Consider the following 19,507-nt stretch of genomic DNA (forward strand, 5'->3'; position numbering starts at 1 on the left):
TGGTTGCTTCATTGGCCTTTGATATTAAATTCTGTTACCCTTGTTGCCCATAAAATGAAGGCAATGATTGTAACATGATTTTTTGTTTTGTTTCACAGCTCCTTTAGGGTTGCTAAGACTGGAGCCATGCTAGTTCCTCTGTTAAGATTTATCCACTTATCTGTATCACTGCTAACATGGTTATCCTATAGATTAGGCAAGACTTTTTTTCCTTTTACTTAGAATTTTCCCAAAATTAGGCTAATGACCAGGTGTGATTCTGTACCACATGTCACTCATTATATAAATATATTCTAAGGTTGATCACAAAGTTGTCTTTCTTCAAATTTCCATAATCAGTAAATTTTACAAATCTCTTCCAAATTTAATTCATTTCTTAAATGGAAGGTCATTTTCATTCTTGCATATATCTCCTGTATCATGGAGAACTGAAACAGAATAGCTTTCCAGGGAAGCAGTTTGTTTTCTTTGTCCAGACATATTTTATCGGTCTGATAGACCTATTATTCAGTAAACAATAATATTCTTTATAATGCACACGGTAATAGAATAGCTATATAAACTTTCTCTTCTTTGTTTTCAGTATCCTGCTAATTACCATTCTACTTAGTGCATTTTTTTCCTCCATGTCTTAGATTTAGAGGTCATTCTCTAAGCCAGATTTCTTCCTTCCCCTACAGGATTACCCGAGTGGAATTTTTAGTACTTAAAATGAGCTGTTCAATAACAAAGCATTTGACTTGACGGAACTGAGAAGGCGAGGTTGTAGTGGGGGATGGGTATGCCAGGAATTTGGTAGAGTTTGAAAGGCTTCTGACCTTTTAAGTACAAATAATTATTGCTCTTTAAAGAGTCTTATTTTCTCAGCATAACCCCTCACTTATTAATATTGTGGTAACTTAAAAAATTATTTATCATATTAAATTTAAATTGCATTTTTGGTACTTTTGTTGCTTTTATTTACCCAGTACTCCTCTCTGCTTCATTATGGGAGTGGGACTGTGCATAGTAGGATGACTTTCACCGTACAATGCAAGGAGCAAGAGCAGCATGGATCTATTGGGAATAATTAGGGAAAATCTGCCAGGAAAGGAAGAGGGGAGATGATCCATGGAGGATTTTTCTAGGCTTTAAACATTTCAGTATTTTTTACTTATATAGGCATATTTGATATTTTACAATGGTCAAAACCAAAATAAATGTATTACCTTTTTAAAGAAGATGATCCAAAATGAAAGCCTAAATTTTAACAACAGATGTAAGAAAATACTTGTTGTTCTATTCTTTATCATTATCATTTACCTAAACAAAATACATTATACATGTAAAACTACTTCATATTTTCTGAGGTTTGTTTATAGATTAGTATTATCAAATCTAAATGTCTTATTACTTGATTATTTAAACTTTTACCTTGATTCTAAAACTATCAGTAATATTCTTGAAAAATGTTATATATTTATTAAAAGATACATGATTGTTTGGTTGAATCATCTTCGACTATATCAAAACATACCATTCTTTATCTCTTTAAGAACTCTCATCTTAATTTCCTTTTAATTCTAAGGCTACATTAATAAAACTAATAGCCATTATCTATTGATTGTTTACCATATGACAGACACTGCTCTAAATACTTTTACTTACTCTAATTCTCACAACAACATCATAGTTAAGTCTAGCTAAGTCCCATTTTTATCCCTGTTTTGCAAATGAAAACCTTACAATAGGCAGAAAGGTTAAGCAACGTGGCATGACCACACAACTAGTAAGTGACAGAGGCCAAATTCAAATCCAGAGAGCCTTCCTTCACAGCCCTTATTCTTCATTCTGCTCCATCTTGGCTCCTTAAATAGAAGTTTGTCATTTTATGTCAGTCAAAAACTATTTAGCAAACATTTATTGTGTGCTCATAATAAGGCATAGAATATTAAGGAAGTTTTATGTTGTGTTAAAGGGTTGAGAGTCTAATGGAAACTTACTGAAGTAGGCACACAGAAAAACTATATGAATTGCAAGTCAGGGGTTACAATAGGAGCATAAATTCCTATAGGAGCAGTGGGAAATGAAGGATTACTCTGGAAGGAATTCAACTTTTAGACACAAAATGATAGCAGCTAATATGAATTGAAGGTAACTTACTGAGTTTGGGGAAATGGAAATGTCAGTAAGATGAGTTTTCATCAGTGTGGCAGATAACCATATGTGCCCATCATTCCCTGCCTTTCCAATCCTTAGAAATTATGGGAGATATATTTTATTTTATCTTGTTTTATTTTAAAGAGTAAATCTCCAGCCACTTTGGAAAACAAGAAAGAGTGCCTACCATTAGCAGACCATTAACTTTGAAAGGCAAAAAGCAGGTGGGATTGGACTGATAAAGAGAAGCATATTCTAAAGCATGCAGGAGAGGATTGCTCAGAAGGGGCAGGGGGTCTGGCTGCACATCAGCCACAGTGGATGCAATGCTAAGGAGGGACCTGGAGCCGTCAGCAGGGTGATGAGTGAGGAGACTGCATAAAGAGCAGCAGAATAAATCAGCCCTTTCCCCTTTGCTTGCTTATGCTGAGTAGAGGACAGCTGATGCTGTTAACTACAGCCCAAGGCCGTGAATGTGGGGCTTCAGCTAGAGGCAATGTGGTGGGTAGGTAGCTAGTGACACCCAGGAAAAAATGGGAAGCCCCACTTCCTTAAGAAAAACAACCAGCATACCCTGCCTGTCAGTATGTCCCTGACCTCTATGACGTAAACAGAAAATTCCAAACACAGATAAAGAGCCAGGAATTACCAACCATTGGAAGTTAACCCATACCATAAAGAAGACACCAAACACAACAAACAGAATCAGTATGTAAGGAAAGCAAATTAATAGAGCTAACAAAAGTCTTTAAAATAATATAGTCAGTATCCCCAGAAAGAGAATACTGGATCCATAAAAATAATTATAGATATGAAAAACTTAAAAGATAATTTTTGAAATATTAAAAATACTCAGTAAATGAGTAGAATTGTGCAGTGGACCTAGTTTGAAAACAAATTAGTGAGGTGACAGATCAAATGGAGGAATTCTCCCAGAATATAACACAAAAAGACAATTAGATGGAAAGTATAAAAGAAAAGAGAGAGGGAAGATAGAACCAGAAGTTTCAATATCTATTACATAGAAACAGCTAAAGGAGAGAAGAAATAAAATGGACGAGAGAAAACAATGAAAGAAATAACAGACTGAAGGTGTGTATCTTCAAATAGGATTGGACTATTGAGTACAGAGCAGAATGACCAGTAAATGACCAATGCCTAGATAGAGAGATAATACAAAACCTTCCAGAAAAAATTAGTTACCTAAAAAGAATGGTAATCAGATTGCAATAGTCTGCAATGCTGTATTTGTCATATATGCTATATATACTGCATGTATCACACATGCATGTGCCTGTGTGCATGTCTGTGTGTGTATGTATGTATGTAATTAGTAGATGCTGTGGAGGGCCACTCAGATTCCCCTCTGCCCTTCAGGACTGCAATGCCCATTTCCCAGCTCTGGAAGTGTTGACTGCTGACTGTAATACAATAAGTCCCTCTCCAGAAATTTCTCTCTGCCAAAGAAAGTCATCTGCCCAAGGGCATGCCCCCTTCCCTGGAATGTCATATGTCCAGTGACTTGTCAATTTAGAGAGATAAAGGTCTGACCCCTTTGCTTCAACTGAGGACTACTCTGAAGCTCCAGGGCTTCTTGTAGGATGATCTGGGGCAACCGTTGTAACTGCATTGAACTTCAACTTCTCTCTCTGCCTAATCCTGTTTTCCTCACTTCTCCACAATAAACTTCCCTGAAGCCACTCCCCAACGAACTTCCTGCATGCAAATCTCCACCTCAGAGTTGGTTTCCTGGAGAAATGCAGCCTGTGACAATATTCTTTTCCACTACCCATGAGACATTCACTATACTTGACTATGTATTAGGATGCAAAGAAAATCTCAACAAATTCCTTCAAAAGAAGAACAAAGAGACTGCCTTCTCTGACCACAGTACAACACCCACCCACCGCCTACACACATGAACATCTTTTGAGTTCAAGTGCTGTGCATGTAGCAGACACCTACAAGAAAATAATATTTTAATGAACAGGGTGATTTCCAAATAAAAGTGGGTAGAGAATAAGTTCTTATGAAGCAGTTTAATCAAAGTGAGTCACTTTAAAGTTTTTCCCCTAATCTGAAACAATAAGGAAAGGAAACTAAGTACTCACCTTTCATTCACCTTTCATAATTTTACAAAGTACATCTTTCTTCACAGAATGGCAGCTTACCACCACGTAAGTGGAGTAGGTGTTTAATATTGGGTACTTCATTCCCAGGAAAATTATGGAGAACAGAATGAAAGTAATGAATATGAAATAAAATATAAGGTCATCCTTATTCCCTAGTTTATCAAAATGTTTTTCTTAAACTTGATACACTTATAACTGACATTTGATAGAAACCTTGGAAGTAAGACTTAAGTAAATAAATAAACCCATGCCTTTAAAATTGCCTAAGTGATGGAATCACAGGTGTGAATGCTGCTCAGCATCCTTGCACCATACGCTACACCTGTCATAATTTCTGGTGATTTCCATATTCATACGGGCAATCCATTCCATACGTTACCTTTCCATCTCTTGTCCTCCTTTCTTCTAACCTTCTTGCCCTCCACCTGACCTCAGCCATGGTTATACCTTAAAACTGGTCATTATAAATATCTATAACCCCCTCTCTGTGCACCTCCAGTAATTCCAATTTCAAGTATCCTATCTCTTAACTTTCCAGCTCACTTCTTATAACACACCGATTTCCATAATCATCCCATCCCACTAGGAGCTCTAATCCATTGATCTACCTTTTCATTGTCTCTAACCCCCCCCTCCACCCCCCAGGACCTCACTTACTTTCGTCCTCAATTAAAATTTTTTTTGTCTATCATTATCATTGTTTCCTTACATACACTTCCAACCCCCTTACCCCTCTCTCACTTTGTTGTTTTCTCTTGGTAAAACCCCAACCCTCATTAAATTCAGCTTTCTACCTAACCTTTGCCTGCACCCATGACTGGAGAACACTCAGCTGTCCTGAACGATCTCCCTTTACCTTCGTGATCATTAACCTCAAGAGGGCCCTTAGTGCTGCTGAGCAGTCACATTCATTTTTCTAGTCCGTTCACTCTTCTGCTCTCTTAAAATGTCTCGTAACTCCTTTTCTGTCCTCAGATCCCCAAAACCTCTTCCTCATCCTTCCTCTCAGCTGATGACAAGCTTGCTGACTTTTTCACTGGAAAATAGAATGAGTCAAAAAAATAAAGTCTAGAGGGAACTTTAGAGATGTTCTATATCTTGTTTAAGATGGTGGTTGCTGAGTATATACATTTGACCAAATTCATGGGGCAGTGCACTTAAAACCTGTGCATGCTATCGTATGTAAGTCATATCTCAATAAAAGCTAAAAATAGAGAAAGAACTTCCATAAGTTCCAGCCACTACATAAACCCGCATAGCTATAACTGGGCCCATGTACTGTCTTGATGCTCAGGGTGAATGTTCCACACTCTTAGATATAAGGCCAACTCCTCTACTTAGTCACTTGCTTCCATCACTCCAGCAATTCTCTCTTCTCCTTTCTGTTTCATCAGTTTTTCCCTTCGTTGGATGATTCCTACCAGCCTGGAAAGGTATTATTATTTCTCCCATTTTAAAACAGCATCCCCTCCCCCTCAAAAAAAAAAAACCTCTCTTTTTTTTAAATATCTTTATTGGAGTATAATTGCTTTACAGTGTTGTTAGTTTCTGTTGTACAACAAAGTGAATCAGCTGTAAGTATACATATATCTCCATATCCCCTCCCTCTTGAGCCACCCTCCCACCCTCCCTATCCCACCCCTCTAGGTGGTCACAAAGCATCAAGCTGATCTCCCTGTGCTATGCAGCAGCTTCCCACTAGCCATCTATTTTACATTTGGTAGTGTATATATGTCAATGCTACTCTCTCACTTTGTCCCAGCTTCCCTGTCCTCCCCTGTGTCCTCAGGTCTGTGCTCTACATCTGCGTCTTTATTCCTGCCCTGCCACTAGGTTCATCAGTACCATTTTTTTATATTCCACATATGTGCATTAGCATATGGTATTTGTTTTTCTCTTTCTGACTTACTTCATTCACTCTGTATGACAGACTCTAGGTCCATCCACCTCATTACAAATAACTCAGTTTCATTCCGTTTTGTGGCTGAGTAATATTCCATTGTATATACGTGCCACATCTTCTTTATCCATTCATCTGTCGATGGGCACTTAGGTTGCTTCCATGTCCTGGCTATTGTAAATAGAGCTGCAGTGAACATTGTGGTATGTGACTCTTTTTGAATTATGGTTCTCTCAGGGTATATGCCTGGTAGTGGGATTGCTGGGTCATATGGTAGTTCTATTTTTAGTTTTTTAAGGAACTTCCATACTGTTCTCCATAGTGGCTGTATCAATTTACATTCCCACCAACAGTGCAGGAGGGTTCCCTTTCTCCACACCCTCTCCAACACTTAATGAAAAACCCTCTCTTGATTCTACTTCTCTCTCCAGTTACTACTCCATTTTTCTCCTCCCCTTTGCAGTAAAATTCATCAACGTAGTTGCCTGTATTCACTTTTGCCTGTTCTTCCTCTCTCATTCTCTCTTGAAACCACAATAATAAGTCTTTAGCTTTTCTCCACTCCTCTGAAACTGCTCTCGTCAAGGATATCAGTGACTCCACGTGGTCTACGTGGTCTAGTGGTCAGTTCTCAGTCTTTAACCCTATGTGACTTTTTTTTTTTAAATTTATTTTCTTTTTGGCTGCATTGGGTCTTGCTGTGTGCAGGCTTTCTCTAGTTGCGGCGAGTGGGGGCTGTTCTTCTTCGTTGAGCTGTGTGGGCTTCTCATTGCTGTGGCCTCTCTTGTTGTGGAGCATGGGCTGTAGGCACGCAGGCTCAGTAGTTGTGGTTCACAGGCTCTAGAGTACAGGCTCAGTAGTTGTAGCACACGGGCTTAGTTGCTCTGTGGTATGTGGGATCTTCCCGGACCAGGGATTGAACCTATGTCCCCTGCATTGGAAGGCGGATTCCTAACCACTGTGCCACCAGGGAAGTCCTAACCCTATATGACTTAACATTTGACACTGTTGATAACTCTCTGTCCTTGACATTTTTCTTCACTGTCTCCTAGGAAAGGATGCTGCTGCATTTCTTCTTACCATGCTGGCCGTTCCTTCTCAGTCTTCTTTGTTCATCTCTCCTCATCTCCTTGACTTTTTAATGACATGGTGTCCCTGTGCTTCCTCTCCTTTGTCTATACTCACTGCCTTCATGATCTCATCTAACCTGTAACTTTACGTACCATATATATGCTATTGACCCCCAAATTGTTATTTGCAGTGTGGAACACTCCTCTGAACTCTAGACTCAGCCAATCATGTATCTGACACCTTCACTTGGATGTCTAATAGGCAACCCAAACTTAGTGCATTCAAAACCAAAATCTGGGGGACTTGCCTTACCAGATGAAGACTTATTATAAAGTTATAATAATTAAGACAGTATAGATGTAAAAATAGACAAAAAGTCCAATGGAATCAAATAGCAAACCAAGAAACAGACCCATACATCCAGGGAAACCTTTTATATAACAGAGCTATCATTGGAGATTACGGGGGAAAGAGAGAAATAACTCAAAAAATGGTGCTAGGGCAATTAAATATCCATATGGGAAAAATGAAAGTGGACATCTTCCTCACATGATAGCCAAAGTCAGTTCTAGGTGGATCAAGAACTTAATGTGGAAGGCAAAACTTTGAAGATTTTAGAAGACAATAGAGATGAGTATCATTATGCACTTGGAGTAGGGAATAATTCCTTAAGAAACAAAAAGCACAAATTGTAAATGAAAAAATTGATGAATTTAATTTCATTAAATTTTAGTATTTCTGGTCATCAGAAAACATAAAACTCAAAGACAAGGTACATATTGGGAAAAGATATTTGCATCATATATAACTGACAAAAAATTAGAATTCAGAAGGTATTAAGAATAACAAAAAGAAAAAGAATAACCCAATAGAAAAATGGAAAAAAGTCAAGAATAGGCATTTTACAGAAAAGGATATATATGAAAAGACACTCAGTTTCTTTAGTTATCAAGGAAACTCGTACTAACACAATGAGATACCATTTCACGCTTGCCTAATGGCAAAAGTAAAAAGTCAGCCACTATCAAATGCTGGCTTTGATATGGAGAGTGGGAATTCTTGTGCATTGATGGTTGAGGGCAAATTGTTACAGCCATTTAAGAAAATAGTCTGACAGTACTTAGCAAAACTGAATATGTATGTGCCCCCAAGATTCCAGATAAACTCTTGCACATGTGCACCATGTACAAGAATGCTTGTATCAGAATTGTTTGTGATCGTGTGTGTGTGTGTGTGAGTGTGAGCATGAGCATGTGTGAGCTAGAGAGAGAGGTGGGAGGACAGAGAGGTGGGGAAAGAGAGAAGAAATTAATTGAATGTCAATCATCAGGAAAATGGATAAAGTATGCTCTGTCATACATTGGAATATATATGGTAATAAAAACAAATGAATTACAGTTACACATATTTACATGGACAAATATGAAAAACAATGCCCTGAAAACTAAGTAAAACAAGGGAATATTTAAGTAAAATTGATATTAATGGTAACATCTGGGTGGAGATAGGGATAGGATGGAATGAAGATGGAGCACACTAGGGCCTTGAAAGTTATTGTAATATTATTTTAATTCAGCTTAATAGTGGGTACACAGGTATTTGTTTCATTATTATTTTTAAATATGTGTAGTAAATGCCTTTTTTGTATGTATATTTCAAAATTAAAAGAGTATTTTAGAAAATTTTTAACTTAGAAAAACAAAGACTATTAAGTAGGTCATTGATACTCCCACATCTTCAATTTTTTTAACCTCTTGTTTCTTTTACCCAAAATTTTATGTTATTTGTAACCATTTTTTTCCCTTAAATGTGAGATAGCACTAAACTGATACAACTGTAACATTTTAAAAAGTCTTTTGCAATCAGTGCCATCAAACTAGTTCATTTTATATTAAATTGGTAGGATCTCTATTGTGTTTATAAAATACAAATCTTTCACAATAATAAACTGGGTTCATATTTATGTGATTCCCATAATCTGTTGATAAAAAGAGATATAATTATTATTGCCCTCAACATAGATTACAGTGGACTTTACATTGGGCCAGAGAAAAAGCTTTATGAGTGAACTGAGAATTTTCATTGCTCAGTTTTCATGCATTCATCCTGTTTCCAGGAAAAATCATTACCAACAATGTATATATGTACATATAATGAATAATTAATGAAAGTATTTCGTAAGCTGGTGATTTTTTTTAAAATTGACACTACATGACTGACTTTAATCTGTATGTGAATGTGTCTTTATTTAATAGGAAATTGCCCGGCATTTACGCCCTGGAACCCTCCGAGCAATCTTTGGTAAAACTAAGATCCAGAATGCTGTCCACTGTACTGATCTACCAGAGGATGGCCTATTAGAGGTAAGATAAAGAAGGGTAAGCATCCTATTTATATTTCAAACTCATAAATAATCTCAGCAGGTCTAGTGTGTAAGGAACCTTTTAATACTCTTGGTTTACAATGTTCTTTGGCCATCTGATAACTTCAGACTGCAACTTTAAAAGACCAAATTGTAGGATGCTGTAGTAATGGGGTAGTCTTCAAAGAACTAAGGTATTTTTCTGATTGTCATATAGTATGGTTTAAAAACTTAAAAAGTAAAAAGCTATAGCATTGATTAAATAATGTGAAATTTATTTAAAAATCAGGTAAAAACACCATTACCTTAGGTTTCTAGTCATGGGGATTTATCAATGAAATTGTGCAATGTGATAGCATTAAAAGTAATAGCTACCATTTTAACTTAGAAAAACAAAGACTATTTTGACTTTTTATATTCCGGGTTCTGTAATAAATATGATAAATGCTTTATATAAATTATTTTTTAAATCTCCACAGCAACTCTAATAGGTTGGCATTATCATGTCTGTTTTATCAGAAAAGTGAAATTGAGACTCAGAGAGGTTACGTAACATCCTCAAATCAAACAGTTAATAGAGGACGAGGCCATATTTTGATTTCTCATCTGTGTAATTAACATAAGAAACAATGAAAAGAATTATAAGAAGATATAAGTGAAAAATTGGTGTGGTTTGGGATTATGAAAGTCACTTCACAGCCAAGGGAAGGAGGCCTTAAAGAAAAGATTGGTATTTTTAACTTCTTATAGTTTGACTTCTTATAGTTTTGTGTCAGGAGGAGCTAAATGAAATTAAAAGACAACTGATAAATTTAAGTGATTAAAGCATGAATGATGGAAAAATGATTGATATCCTTAATACATATTTATTTTAGTGAGTAATATGTTTTATATCAAATCTATCAGTCTTTTTTTTTTTGGTATCTTTAAAGCCTTTCCCAATATTTCATTTTCATTTTCTTGCACTGAAATATTCAACTAGCCTGGAATTAATTTGCTGAATGGTGTGAGGTGTGGGTCTAGTCAGCTGTCCCAACATTGCTTATTAAATCCTTTTATTCTTTCATTGTTATTTCTCATTTATTGAAAACTTATATACACCTGTTCCCGTTTCGAACTTTCAGTTTTATTCTATTGATCTGTGCCAGCAAAATACTATTTTTATTATTGTATTTTATACTTTTAAAAAGTTTTCTTGGTTATTCTCTTAAATTTATTCTTCCAAATGAACTTTACATGAGTTTACCAAGTTCTTTAACATAGCGGTCCCCAACCTTTTTGGCACCAGGGCCTGGTTTAGTGGAAGACAATTTTCCAATGGACTGTGGGGGGAGGGGGAGGATGGTTCAGGCTGTAGGGCGAGTGATGGGGGGCGATGGTTCAGGTGGTAATGCTAATGAAGCTTTGCAGGCTTGCCCACCGCTCACCTCCTGCTGTGCGGCCCGGTTCCTAACAGGCCTCGGACAGGTACTGGTCCGTGGGCCAGGGGTTGGGGACCCCTGCTTTAACCCATACCCACAAGATGCCAGTGGAACCTTGACTGACATTATAGTATGTTTATAAATTAATGTGGGTGTGACATAACTATAATAATAGTTCTCCAACTGCATATATGGTATGCCTCTTCTTTTATGCCTCTTTTTTTATATGGGTCTTAGACATATAGCCTATTAAATTTATTTCTATGAGTTTTGTTTTAGTTGCTATAAAGAGTGACTTTGCTAGCTCCATTAAGATTTTCTGTTATAATCCAAGATGTTAATCTGCTAAAATCTTATCCAAACTGCGCCGTAGTATGAAATGTAGACATGCATACTTCTGAAACATAAAAATGTAACAAATTTTATTTTTATTACACAAAGGATTAAATATTTACTTTATACTTTAACCTATTTTATAAATATTCCCTTTACCTTCTGATAACTTAGGACCTATAGGTGAGGCTTGAATTCAGACTGTTGTTGTTCAGTGAAATTGAACAATTATTAACCGTGAATTTTATGCCCATTAAAAAATGTTACTGAAGGTATGCCTGTGATTTTGCTCATACAATTTGAAATAGATTATTACTGCCTGCAGTTTACAGAGCCATTAACTAAATGATTAAAATCTTTCTAACCAAACTGCACAGGAGATTTAATTGCAAATTAATGCCTGTGTGGTTCAGAGAACTAATCAAAAAATGGAAGTTGGAGCTCCAATAGCCTCCTTTCACCTTGCTGATGATTCATACTTGATGTGCCCTGAAATAAGTCACTTTCCATGCCTCCCTTCTCTTATCAATAAAATGGAATTAAGAGTGCTGATACCATCAAGGGATGTTCTGTTAGGGATTAACTATTTGCAGATTATCACTTAGCTTTAAATTGTAAAATTTTATTAAAACAAAACAAAACACTATGAGGCCCAAAGAGTTATCTGCTCATAGGTTTTTAAAGTGAAATTTAAAATGACTCAAAGAAAAGCTCTCTGATCAGGGAAGCACTTTGTACTTAGATCTACTATTCATTAAAGGAACATCCTTTAGATGTAGAGTGACCATGAAATGTATTGCCCAATCTAGAATTAATCAGCCAGGATGTTAGGACAAAAGGTATAAACAAGAACTGTCATCAGCACACTGGTGTCATGGGTTCCCTAATTATATGGCAAGAAGGGAAAAAAGGGAGCAGCCTACTTCTCCTTTTTCTCATGTGATGTTTACTGACCTAGGTTTTTTGTGTCATATGTGTAGAGCTCAGAAAGTATGGTTTCCATTTATATTTTGTCACCATCCATGATTTTATTTACTTACTCTTACAGCAAACAGTTATAGAATGTGTTTTACTTGCTAACATTGTGATAGGATTTCAAAACCAAGATATTTCCTCTGTCCTCAATGAGCTCACAGAGTTTTAGAGGTCAAGGATCTTAGCATGAATATTGAAATCTGATTTCATTACATGCTGCTGTTGTGACACAGCCACTTTTGTGGTTATAGGGAAAAATGACAGCATCTGTATAGTATGAGACATTCTAAGATGTTATTTTGCTGGTAACATGCACTGAGACTCTATTGGTAGTAATTATGAAGATCTTAAATTTGTGCTTTAGAGAAAGCATCAATGGAAAAAATATTTAGCTTAACTTGTAATAAAGAAATATTCGTTTTCCACTAATGGAAAAGAATTTTTAAAGTATCAGTGCCCACTTCTGGTAAGGTTACAGTAAAATAGATACCCTCATATTGCTGGTGACAACTATGTGGCAGCAGATATTGAAAGCCATGGGGTTTTTCCGTACACGTTGTCCCAGAATTCTTAGAATCTCACCAAAGGAGTAGGAATAGCAGCAGGACTACTAAGTGGAAAGTTTTCTGCACAGATGTTTAGTTAAGAAATATTTGTGGTAATTAAAATTGGAAATAGGGTGCATGTCTAAAGATATATCTGATGTTGTTTCCTCTGATTAGGCTTCCGTGACACCCATAGTCTGCATCGGAGGTTCATCTCTGTGTTTTCATAGCACTTTGCTTTCCTCTAATACAGTAGTGTAGTCAAGAGTCAACATAGATCTGTACTCCAGGGTGAGTTACTTATTTCATTGTGCCTAGGATTCCTCATTCTGTAAAAGGAAGATGATAGCGGTGCCTGACCTTTCAGATGGCATAGTGTCTAGCACACAGTAATTGCTGAACAAATGATAACAGTTATATTATTATTATTATTACAGCACATTTTGTTTGCTTGTAGATATTTCTCCATGAGACTTAGTGCTCATAGGGAAGAGATTCTGTCTTGCCTGGCCTATAAAAACTCTTTAATAAGTCATTAAAACTCTTTAATGACTCTAAAACATATAAAAACTCTTTAATAAGTCATTTTTGAAGGAAAAGACAGAAGAGTTTGGTTAAATAAATTGTAGTTCATGTACTCAGTACAAAAGTATGTAAACTTTTTTCTTTAAGGTGAAAGTCTTCTTTAATGAAGACTCTGTAGCAGTGGTTTCTAGCCTTGGTTGCATGTTAGAATCACCCGAACAGTTTTTAAAATACTGATGTCCAGACCCACCTTTAAAGATCCTAATTTTTTTTTAAAAAGTAATTTCAAGCTTAGTATACAAAACTTTAAAAAAATAAATGTCTGGGATTAAGTTGTCAACATAATGTCCCATTTTTCTGAGTACTTTAGTGTGTATTTTTAACATAAAGGGACATTTTCCTACATAACCACATCACAAGCATCTAAATTAGGAAATGAATGTTGATACATTACCACTATTGAATCTTCAAACTCCATTCAAGTTTTGCCAGTCAATAACCAATGGATCTTTAATAGCAAAAGGGTTCAGGTCAGAATCATGCATTGCATTTAGTTTTCCCCTTACTTTTTTACAATCTAGAGCAGTTCTTCAGATTTTCCTCGACTTTCGTGACCCTGACACCTTTGAAGATAATAAGTAGAGATTCTAATTTAATTGATTCATTCATTCCTTTGCTCATCAGAAACTTTTCTAGATGGCTTGCACCTACAGTTCTAACAAGATACTAACATATTTATTTTATTGTATGGCATATATTCTTTATGTAAAGTCATTTGTTGGCTTTCCGTTGTCCATGAAAATGCGTGATGCCTTTTTGATGTTGTGACTCCACATTGTGTCTTCCTCCCCTCTATCCCCTTCAGCATTAGTCCTCCTCTCACCCATGTCACTGATGATACTTCTGAGGGGCAGTTTTACTTTCTCCTTGCTTTCTTTATCTCTCCCAAAGCTTTATTGAAAAAAAATATATATTCCTCTGCCTTTCATTTCACTTCTGTAGTCTGTTCCCAGGACTTTCTCTAATTATCTTCAACACTTTACATGTACTGTAATTGAAATTCTCAAAGTTGCCTAATAGGTATATGGTAGAAAATTCAAGTATGTTTGGATTTTGAATTCTGTACACCAAAATGATGCATTGGTCATTCATCCAGATTCATCAGTCATTCATCCAGATATTTACATTTTTTAAAAACTAAAAACAGCACTGGGGACATAGCAATAAACAGGGTATGCGTAGCTCTTGCCTTTATGGAGCTCACCTTCTAGGGGATAATAATCATAATAATTGTTTTCTAGAATGATGAAAATATGGGTCTTTCCTCTGTTTTTCTTTTCCAAATGTTCTATAACTTGGTTATATCACTTCTGTGGTTGTAAAATAAAAATTTAGGAAATATATAAAATATTTAATTGTATGTATGACTAGTCAATCAAAACAAGTCTGAATTTGGATATGTAATTATTTCCGCATTGATTCTTGTTCTGGTACACTCTAGAAAAAAAAGAATCAAGCATTTACCAGAAATAAACATAGGTGTATAGTTTATAAGATGATTGGACAGGCCTGGATTTCTTGGCTGTGGTTGGTGTAGGCCTCTGAACACCAATACTCATAATTTATCTTTAGTTTTAGTTTCTGTGTTGAACGAAGAGTTATGATTTTTACTAGTACATTGTCCAAGAGGGAACAACTTGTACAAGGACAAGAGCAAATAGCTTTCTCTTAGAGATCTAAAAATAGTTTAGTAAGGCAGGGGCTTTGTTTGACCTTGACATGGAAAATGACAAGAGATAAGGGTTGAAAAACCAGCAAGGGCCTTGTAAAGTCATATTAAGATGTCTGAACTTTATCCAGAGGGCAATAGAAATGTTTTACACAGGGGGTTAGTGCAATCATCCCTATGTTATAGGCGTCACTCTGGCTGCAGTGTGGAGAGCAAATCAAAGCGGGGTTGGGAGGGAGACAGACCAGGGAGAAGGCTGTTAAGATAATTCAGGGAAAGATTCTGGTAGTCTGAACGGCTATGACAGTATGGATAGCCACAAGCAGGAAGTGTCAAAAGACTTTTAGGGGGATAGACGTGACAGCCCCAGAGACTGACTGGATGTGAAGGATTAACACATCCAAGGAGAAGGAGACTAGATTAACTCCTATCTCCAAGTGAAGATGGTGGTACAGAGACTGCCATCCTTGTGATGCTAAAATTTCTGGAAACCAGTTTTTTCATACGTTTGAGGGCAAAGCCTAACCTGATCCTCCCTCGGTATCCACAGGGGATTGTTTCCAGGATACCAAAATCTGTGGATGCTCAAGTCCTTACGTAAAATGGCATAGTATAATCCACCCTTTGTGCCCATGAATGCAGAACCCACATACATAATTTTTATATAACCCATTTAATGTGACTGTTCACACTGCTGCAGAAATATTAATGTATTAAATAGTGGGGGAACTTCCCAGATTCTTTGTATAATATATTCCAGGATGGTTGTGAGAACTACAGTTCTCACTTCTGTGTTCCAGGCTTGAAAAAGGGGAAGAGCAGGGGGCAAAAGGTGGAAAGTGCCAGCTCAGCCAGCACCCTCCTCCCCACCCACTTTAAAAAGCTTTTCCAGAAGCCCCAGCCAACAACTTCTGCTTGTGATTTATTGGCTGGAATTTAGTTCTACAAGCACCCCCTTTTTCAAGGGAAGCTGGTAAATGGAGTTCTGTTAGTTGAGAGTCATTAGTACCTCCAGCGAAACCAAGTTTCTACTAGAATTCAGAAAGGGAGAACGAGCAGTGGGGAGGTGACGAGCAGTATCTGCCATAGGAGGTCAACAGGGTAACAGGGGTATTTAGCCAGGGACCGGCTTTCTGGTAGAGTTGGCCCCTGCCCTTCCCTAGTTCGGGTCGTTCTCAAGCTCCTCCCCTGATCAGTAGCATCTGCATCAGCTGAGAACTTGGTGGGAATGAAATTCTCTGGCCCCACCATAGAGCTATGGACTCAGAAATTCTGGGAGTCGAGCCCAGGAATCTGTATTTTGATTCTGATGCCCCTAATGTTTGAGAACCACTGCCCTAGTGCAGTGGTTCCCAGCTGATGGCATGCATCAGTATCACCTGCAGAATTTTTAAAACTACATGAGCCTGGAGCTCCATCATAGAAAGTTTTGGGTTAAGTAGGTCTTGGATGAGCTTCCTGTATCTGTAGTTTTTAATGTTGCAGGTGATTTTGATATAGCTAACAATTAAACTAGCATTTGGAAACCACGGCCTTTCAGACTTTTTGGAAAAAGTTGGTCATGATTCTGCTTTTGAGGGAAACCTAGACCCTGTGGGCAAGCCAGCAAAGGGATTATTTTGCTTGGAAGATTCAGTGAGAATTGGAAATAGGAACAACCTCTGAAATTTGAGGGGATCTGTAGCCTCTGTCAACGGATTCAGCTGCAGCCAAGGGTTATTACACTCCCAAGGGAGTCCCAGTCTCTGATTGGGGACATCTTTGGCTTCTCGGGAAGAAGGCAGCCATGACTTGGTTGAGGACCTGGGTTTCTTGGGGAAAGGCTCAATGTTGAGGCTGCCAAAATGCCCCTCCAGGAGTAACTAGAGGCCTGGGGTACATGTGTGTGTACATGTGAACATTGATTCATGCTAAGGCTAACAAGGACAGAGGCCCTGGGTCTCTCACAGCTGAAAACAGTTCTCAGATCCTTCACATCTGCACTCACAAATTAGCTTGGGCATGTGGTTCACAGTTGTGCCAGGAACTAAGTCATGTCTTTGCACACTGCTGGTTGTGTAAGTGCCTTGAGGGCCTGGACCTCTCATAGATTTTTGTCTCTGTAGTACCTGCCTTCCATACTGCAGGCTTTTAGCCAATGTCTGTTGAGTCAGTGCAGGGGGGAACTGGGAGAAGGTATCATGAATGGGGTCAGTGCACCTTCATCCCCCTTTCTGTCTTCATATGGCTAAAAAGTCACAGCCTGATGAGGGTGAGCCCTACTTTCAAGGGCCACATCCCACTATTCCCTCCACTTACCAGTTGTCAGAAAAGTCTACTGCTGCCAGCATCTTTTATTGCTGACTGTGTATGCAGGTCAAACCTGATACATGTGCATGTGGAAAGCTGATGGTTTGCATAGAATTTTCTTCCTTCTCAAACATAATATTTCAAAGTCTCTACATTAACTTTAAAAACATCCTGAAAATATAAGAAGCATTAGGCTATCAAATTATAATTCTTTACAGTCCAGTTAGTATTTCATCAGAATTGGTTATTTTCTCGGATAAAAGAACCTGTAAGGCACAATTTCACGTTCCCTCCTGTATCCTACGTGGAGCTCATGTTCCTTGCTAGATTACTTCAGTTACTTTCACCCCAGACAGTCCTCACACTATCTCAGTAATAAATGGATCTCCAATATTTCCCTCATTTAGCTTAGGTAGGAGTTTAATTTTTTATTCAAGACAGCAGATCTCTATTAATAAAGTGCTGGAATAATTTATCCTAAACAGTCGTAATACCTGTTTACTTCATAGAAATTTCTATAGACATTAATACTATAATAACCATGCAGTCATTATATTCAGTCATATATATATGACTGAAATGACATTGCACAAAGGGAGTTCACAGGTCCACAGGTCTTTCAGTTTCTCAAATACAGCCTCAGCTCCAACTTTCTTTAGATTGACTGACTTCTCATTCTGAAGAGTAATTAGCCTAATCACTTAAGGTCTATATTTAGCATTATTTTTCCCACTTTGAATAGGCACTTATGAAGTCATTCACTGTAGACTCTAGGAAATAAATCTAGATTAATTCCTTTGGAAATATTGATTAATTAATAACTATGGCAAATCCATACAAAATAAATTAGATGAAGAATCACTGGACATTACAGGAGCATTTAAAAATCTCCAGGCATTTTGTCTAAGCACCTTTTCATCTTCCCTACCTAGTTGGAAAGTTAAGTGGTTCTCAAACTTCAGCAGCAGCAGAATCCACTAGAGGGCTTTTTAAACACACAGATTGCTGGTCTCCACTCCAAAGTTTCTGATTCAGTAGATCTAAATTGCATTTCTAAAGAGTTTCCAGTTAACACTGATACAATCGTTCCAGAGCCCCACACTTTGAGAACCATTGCCCTAGGCCAAAAGTCACTGCACACGCATACTCTGTAAGGTCAAGTTGTTGTCTTGGTTAATTGTTCTCAGACATGGAATTTCAAAGACTAGGGACATTTCCAAAAATAAACCAAGCAATGAGCAACAGTAACAAAGCCCACATTGGGGATAGGCATAACAATCAACTTTAAAAAATTGACCAAATGAGGATATTTTAAAAAATTGTTTCTGGGAATTCCCTGGTGGTCCAGTGGTTGGGACTCCACACTTCCATTGCAGGGGGCACAGGTTCCATCCCTGGCCAGGGAACTAAGATCCCATAAGCTGTGTGGCATGACCAAAAAAAAAATGGTTTCCCATCATCACCATCATTTTGTTTTGAAAGGACATTTAATTGCCAACATCACTTAATTGCACAATAATGGCCTGTCTCTTCAACTGGATAAATTTAGCTTTACTCGAAGCTCACTTTATTGCTATGACACACGAAGGGCACGATAGTAGAAGCAGTCTGCTACAGGTACAGACAAAATGTGGTTGCATTTTCTGTAGATACTTTTAAAACAGTAGTAGAATCCACTAAAAGTTTGTCTGCTTTTTATTTACCCTGTACAGGCAGTTCCAATGTCAGTAAGAAAATACTGTCCCCTCAGAGTGGACTACTCCTGCCAGCCCTTGGTTCATCACTGCTTTAGTGCCCTGATTTCTCCCATTTTGCTAGACAGCAATGAAATGTCATCCTGGCCCCATCCCATAGCACCTGCAGAGTGGTGACAGGAGCCACTGGGCTAAGTTACATGTGATTATGGAGCCTTTGGATTCCTAGTTTTACTCAAACCCGATATGAAAAACATGTATCATGTTTCTGAGGTCAAAGAGGAATATAAATTATTTGAGATTTCTTTAGTACTGAGTGATGATTTTATGCATGTTAAAGAAAACTGCACAAATTGTAAAAACACATATAAAAACAAAAAACAAGAAGCCTT

At 37.4% G+C, this 19,507-nt stretch overlaps 1 protein-coding gene across 2 annotated transcripts in view; it reads left to right on the top strand.

The window, feature by feature from the left end:
- Positions 1–19,507, top strand: part of NME7 (NME/NM23 family member 7) — a 263,616-nt gene that overhangs the window by 196,961 nt on the left and 47,148 nt on the right. For both annotated transcript variants that reach the window (XM_082612065.1, XM_082612066.1), the window contains one exon: positions 9,498–9,605. In XM_082612065.1, the coding sequence (XP_082468191.1) occupies positions 9,498–9,605 (108 nt within the window). The remainder of the gene's footprint in view (positions 1–9,497; positions 9,606–19,507) is intronic.

This window comes from Mesoplodon mirus (genome assembly GCF_964341445.2).
Source record: "Mesoplodon mirus genome assembly, chromosome: 3".
Taxonomy (NCBI): domain Eukaryota; kingdom Metazoa; phylum Chordata; class Mammalia; order Artiodactyla; family Ziphiidae; genus Mesoplodon; species Mesoplodon mirus.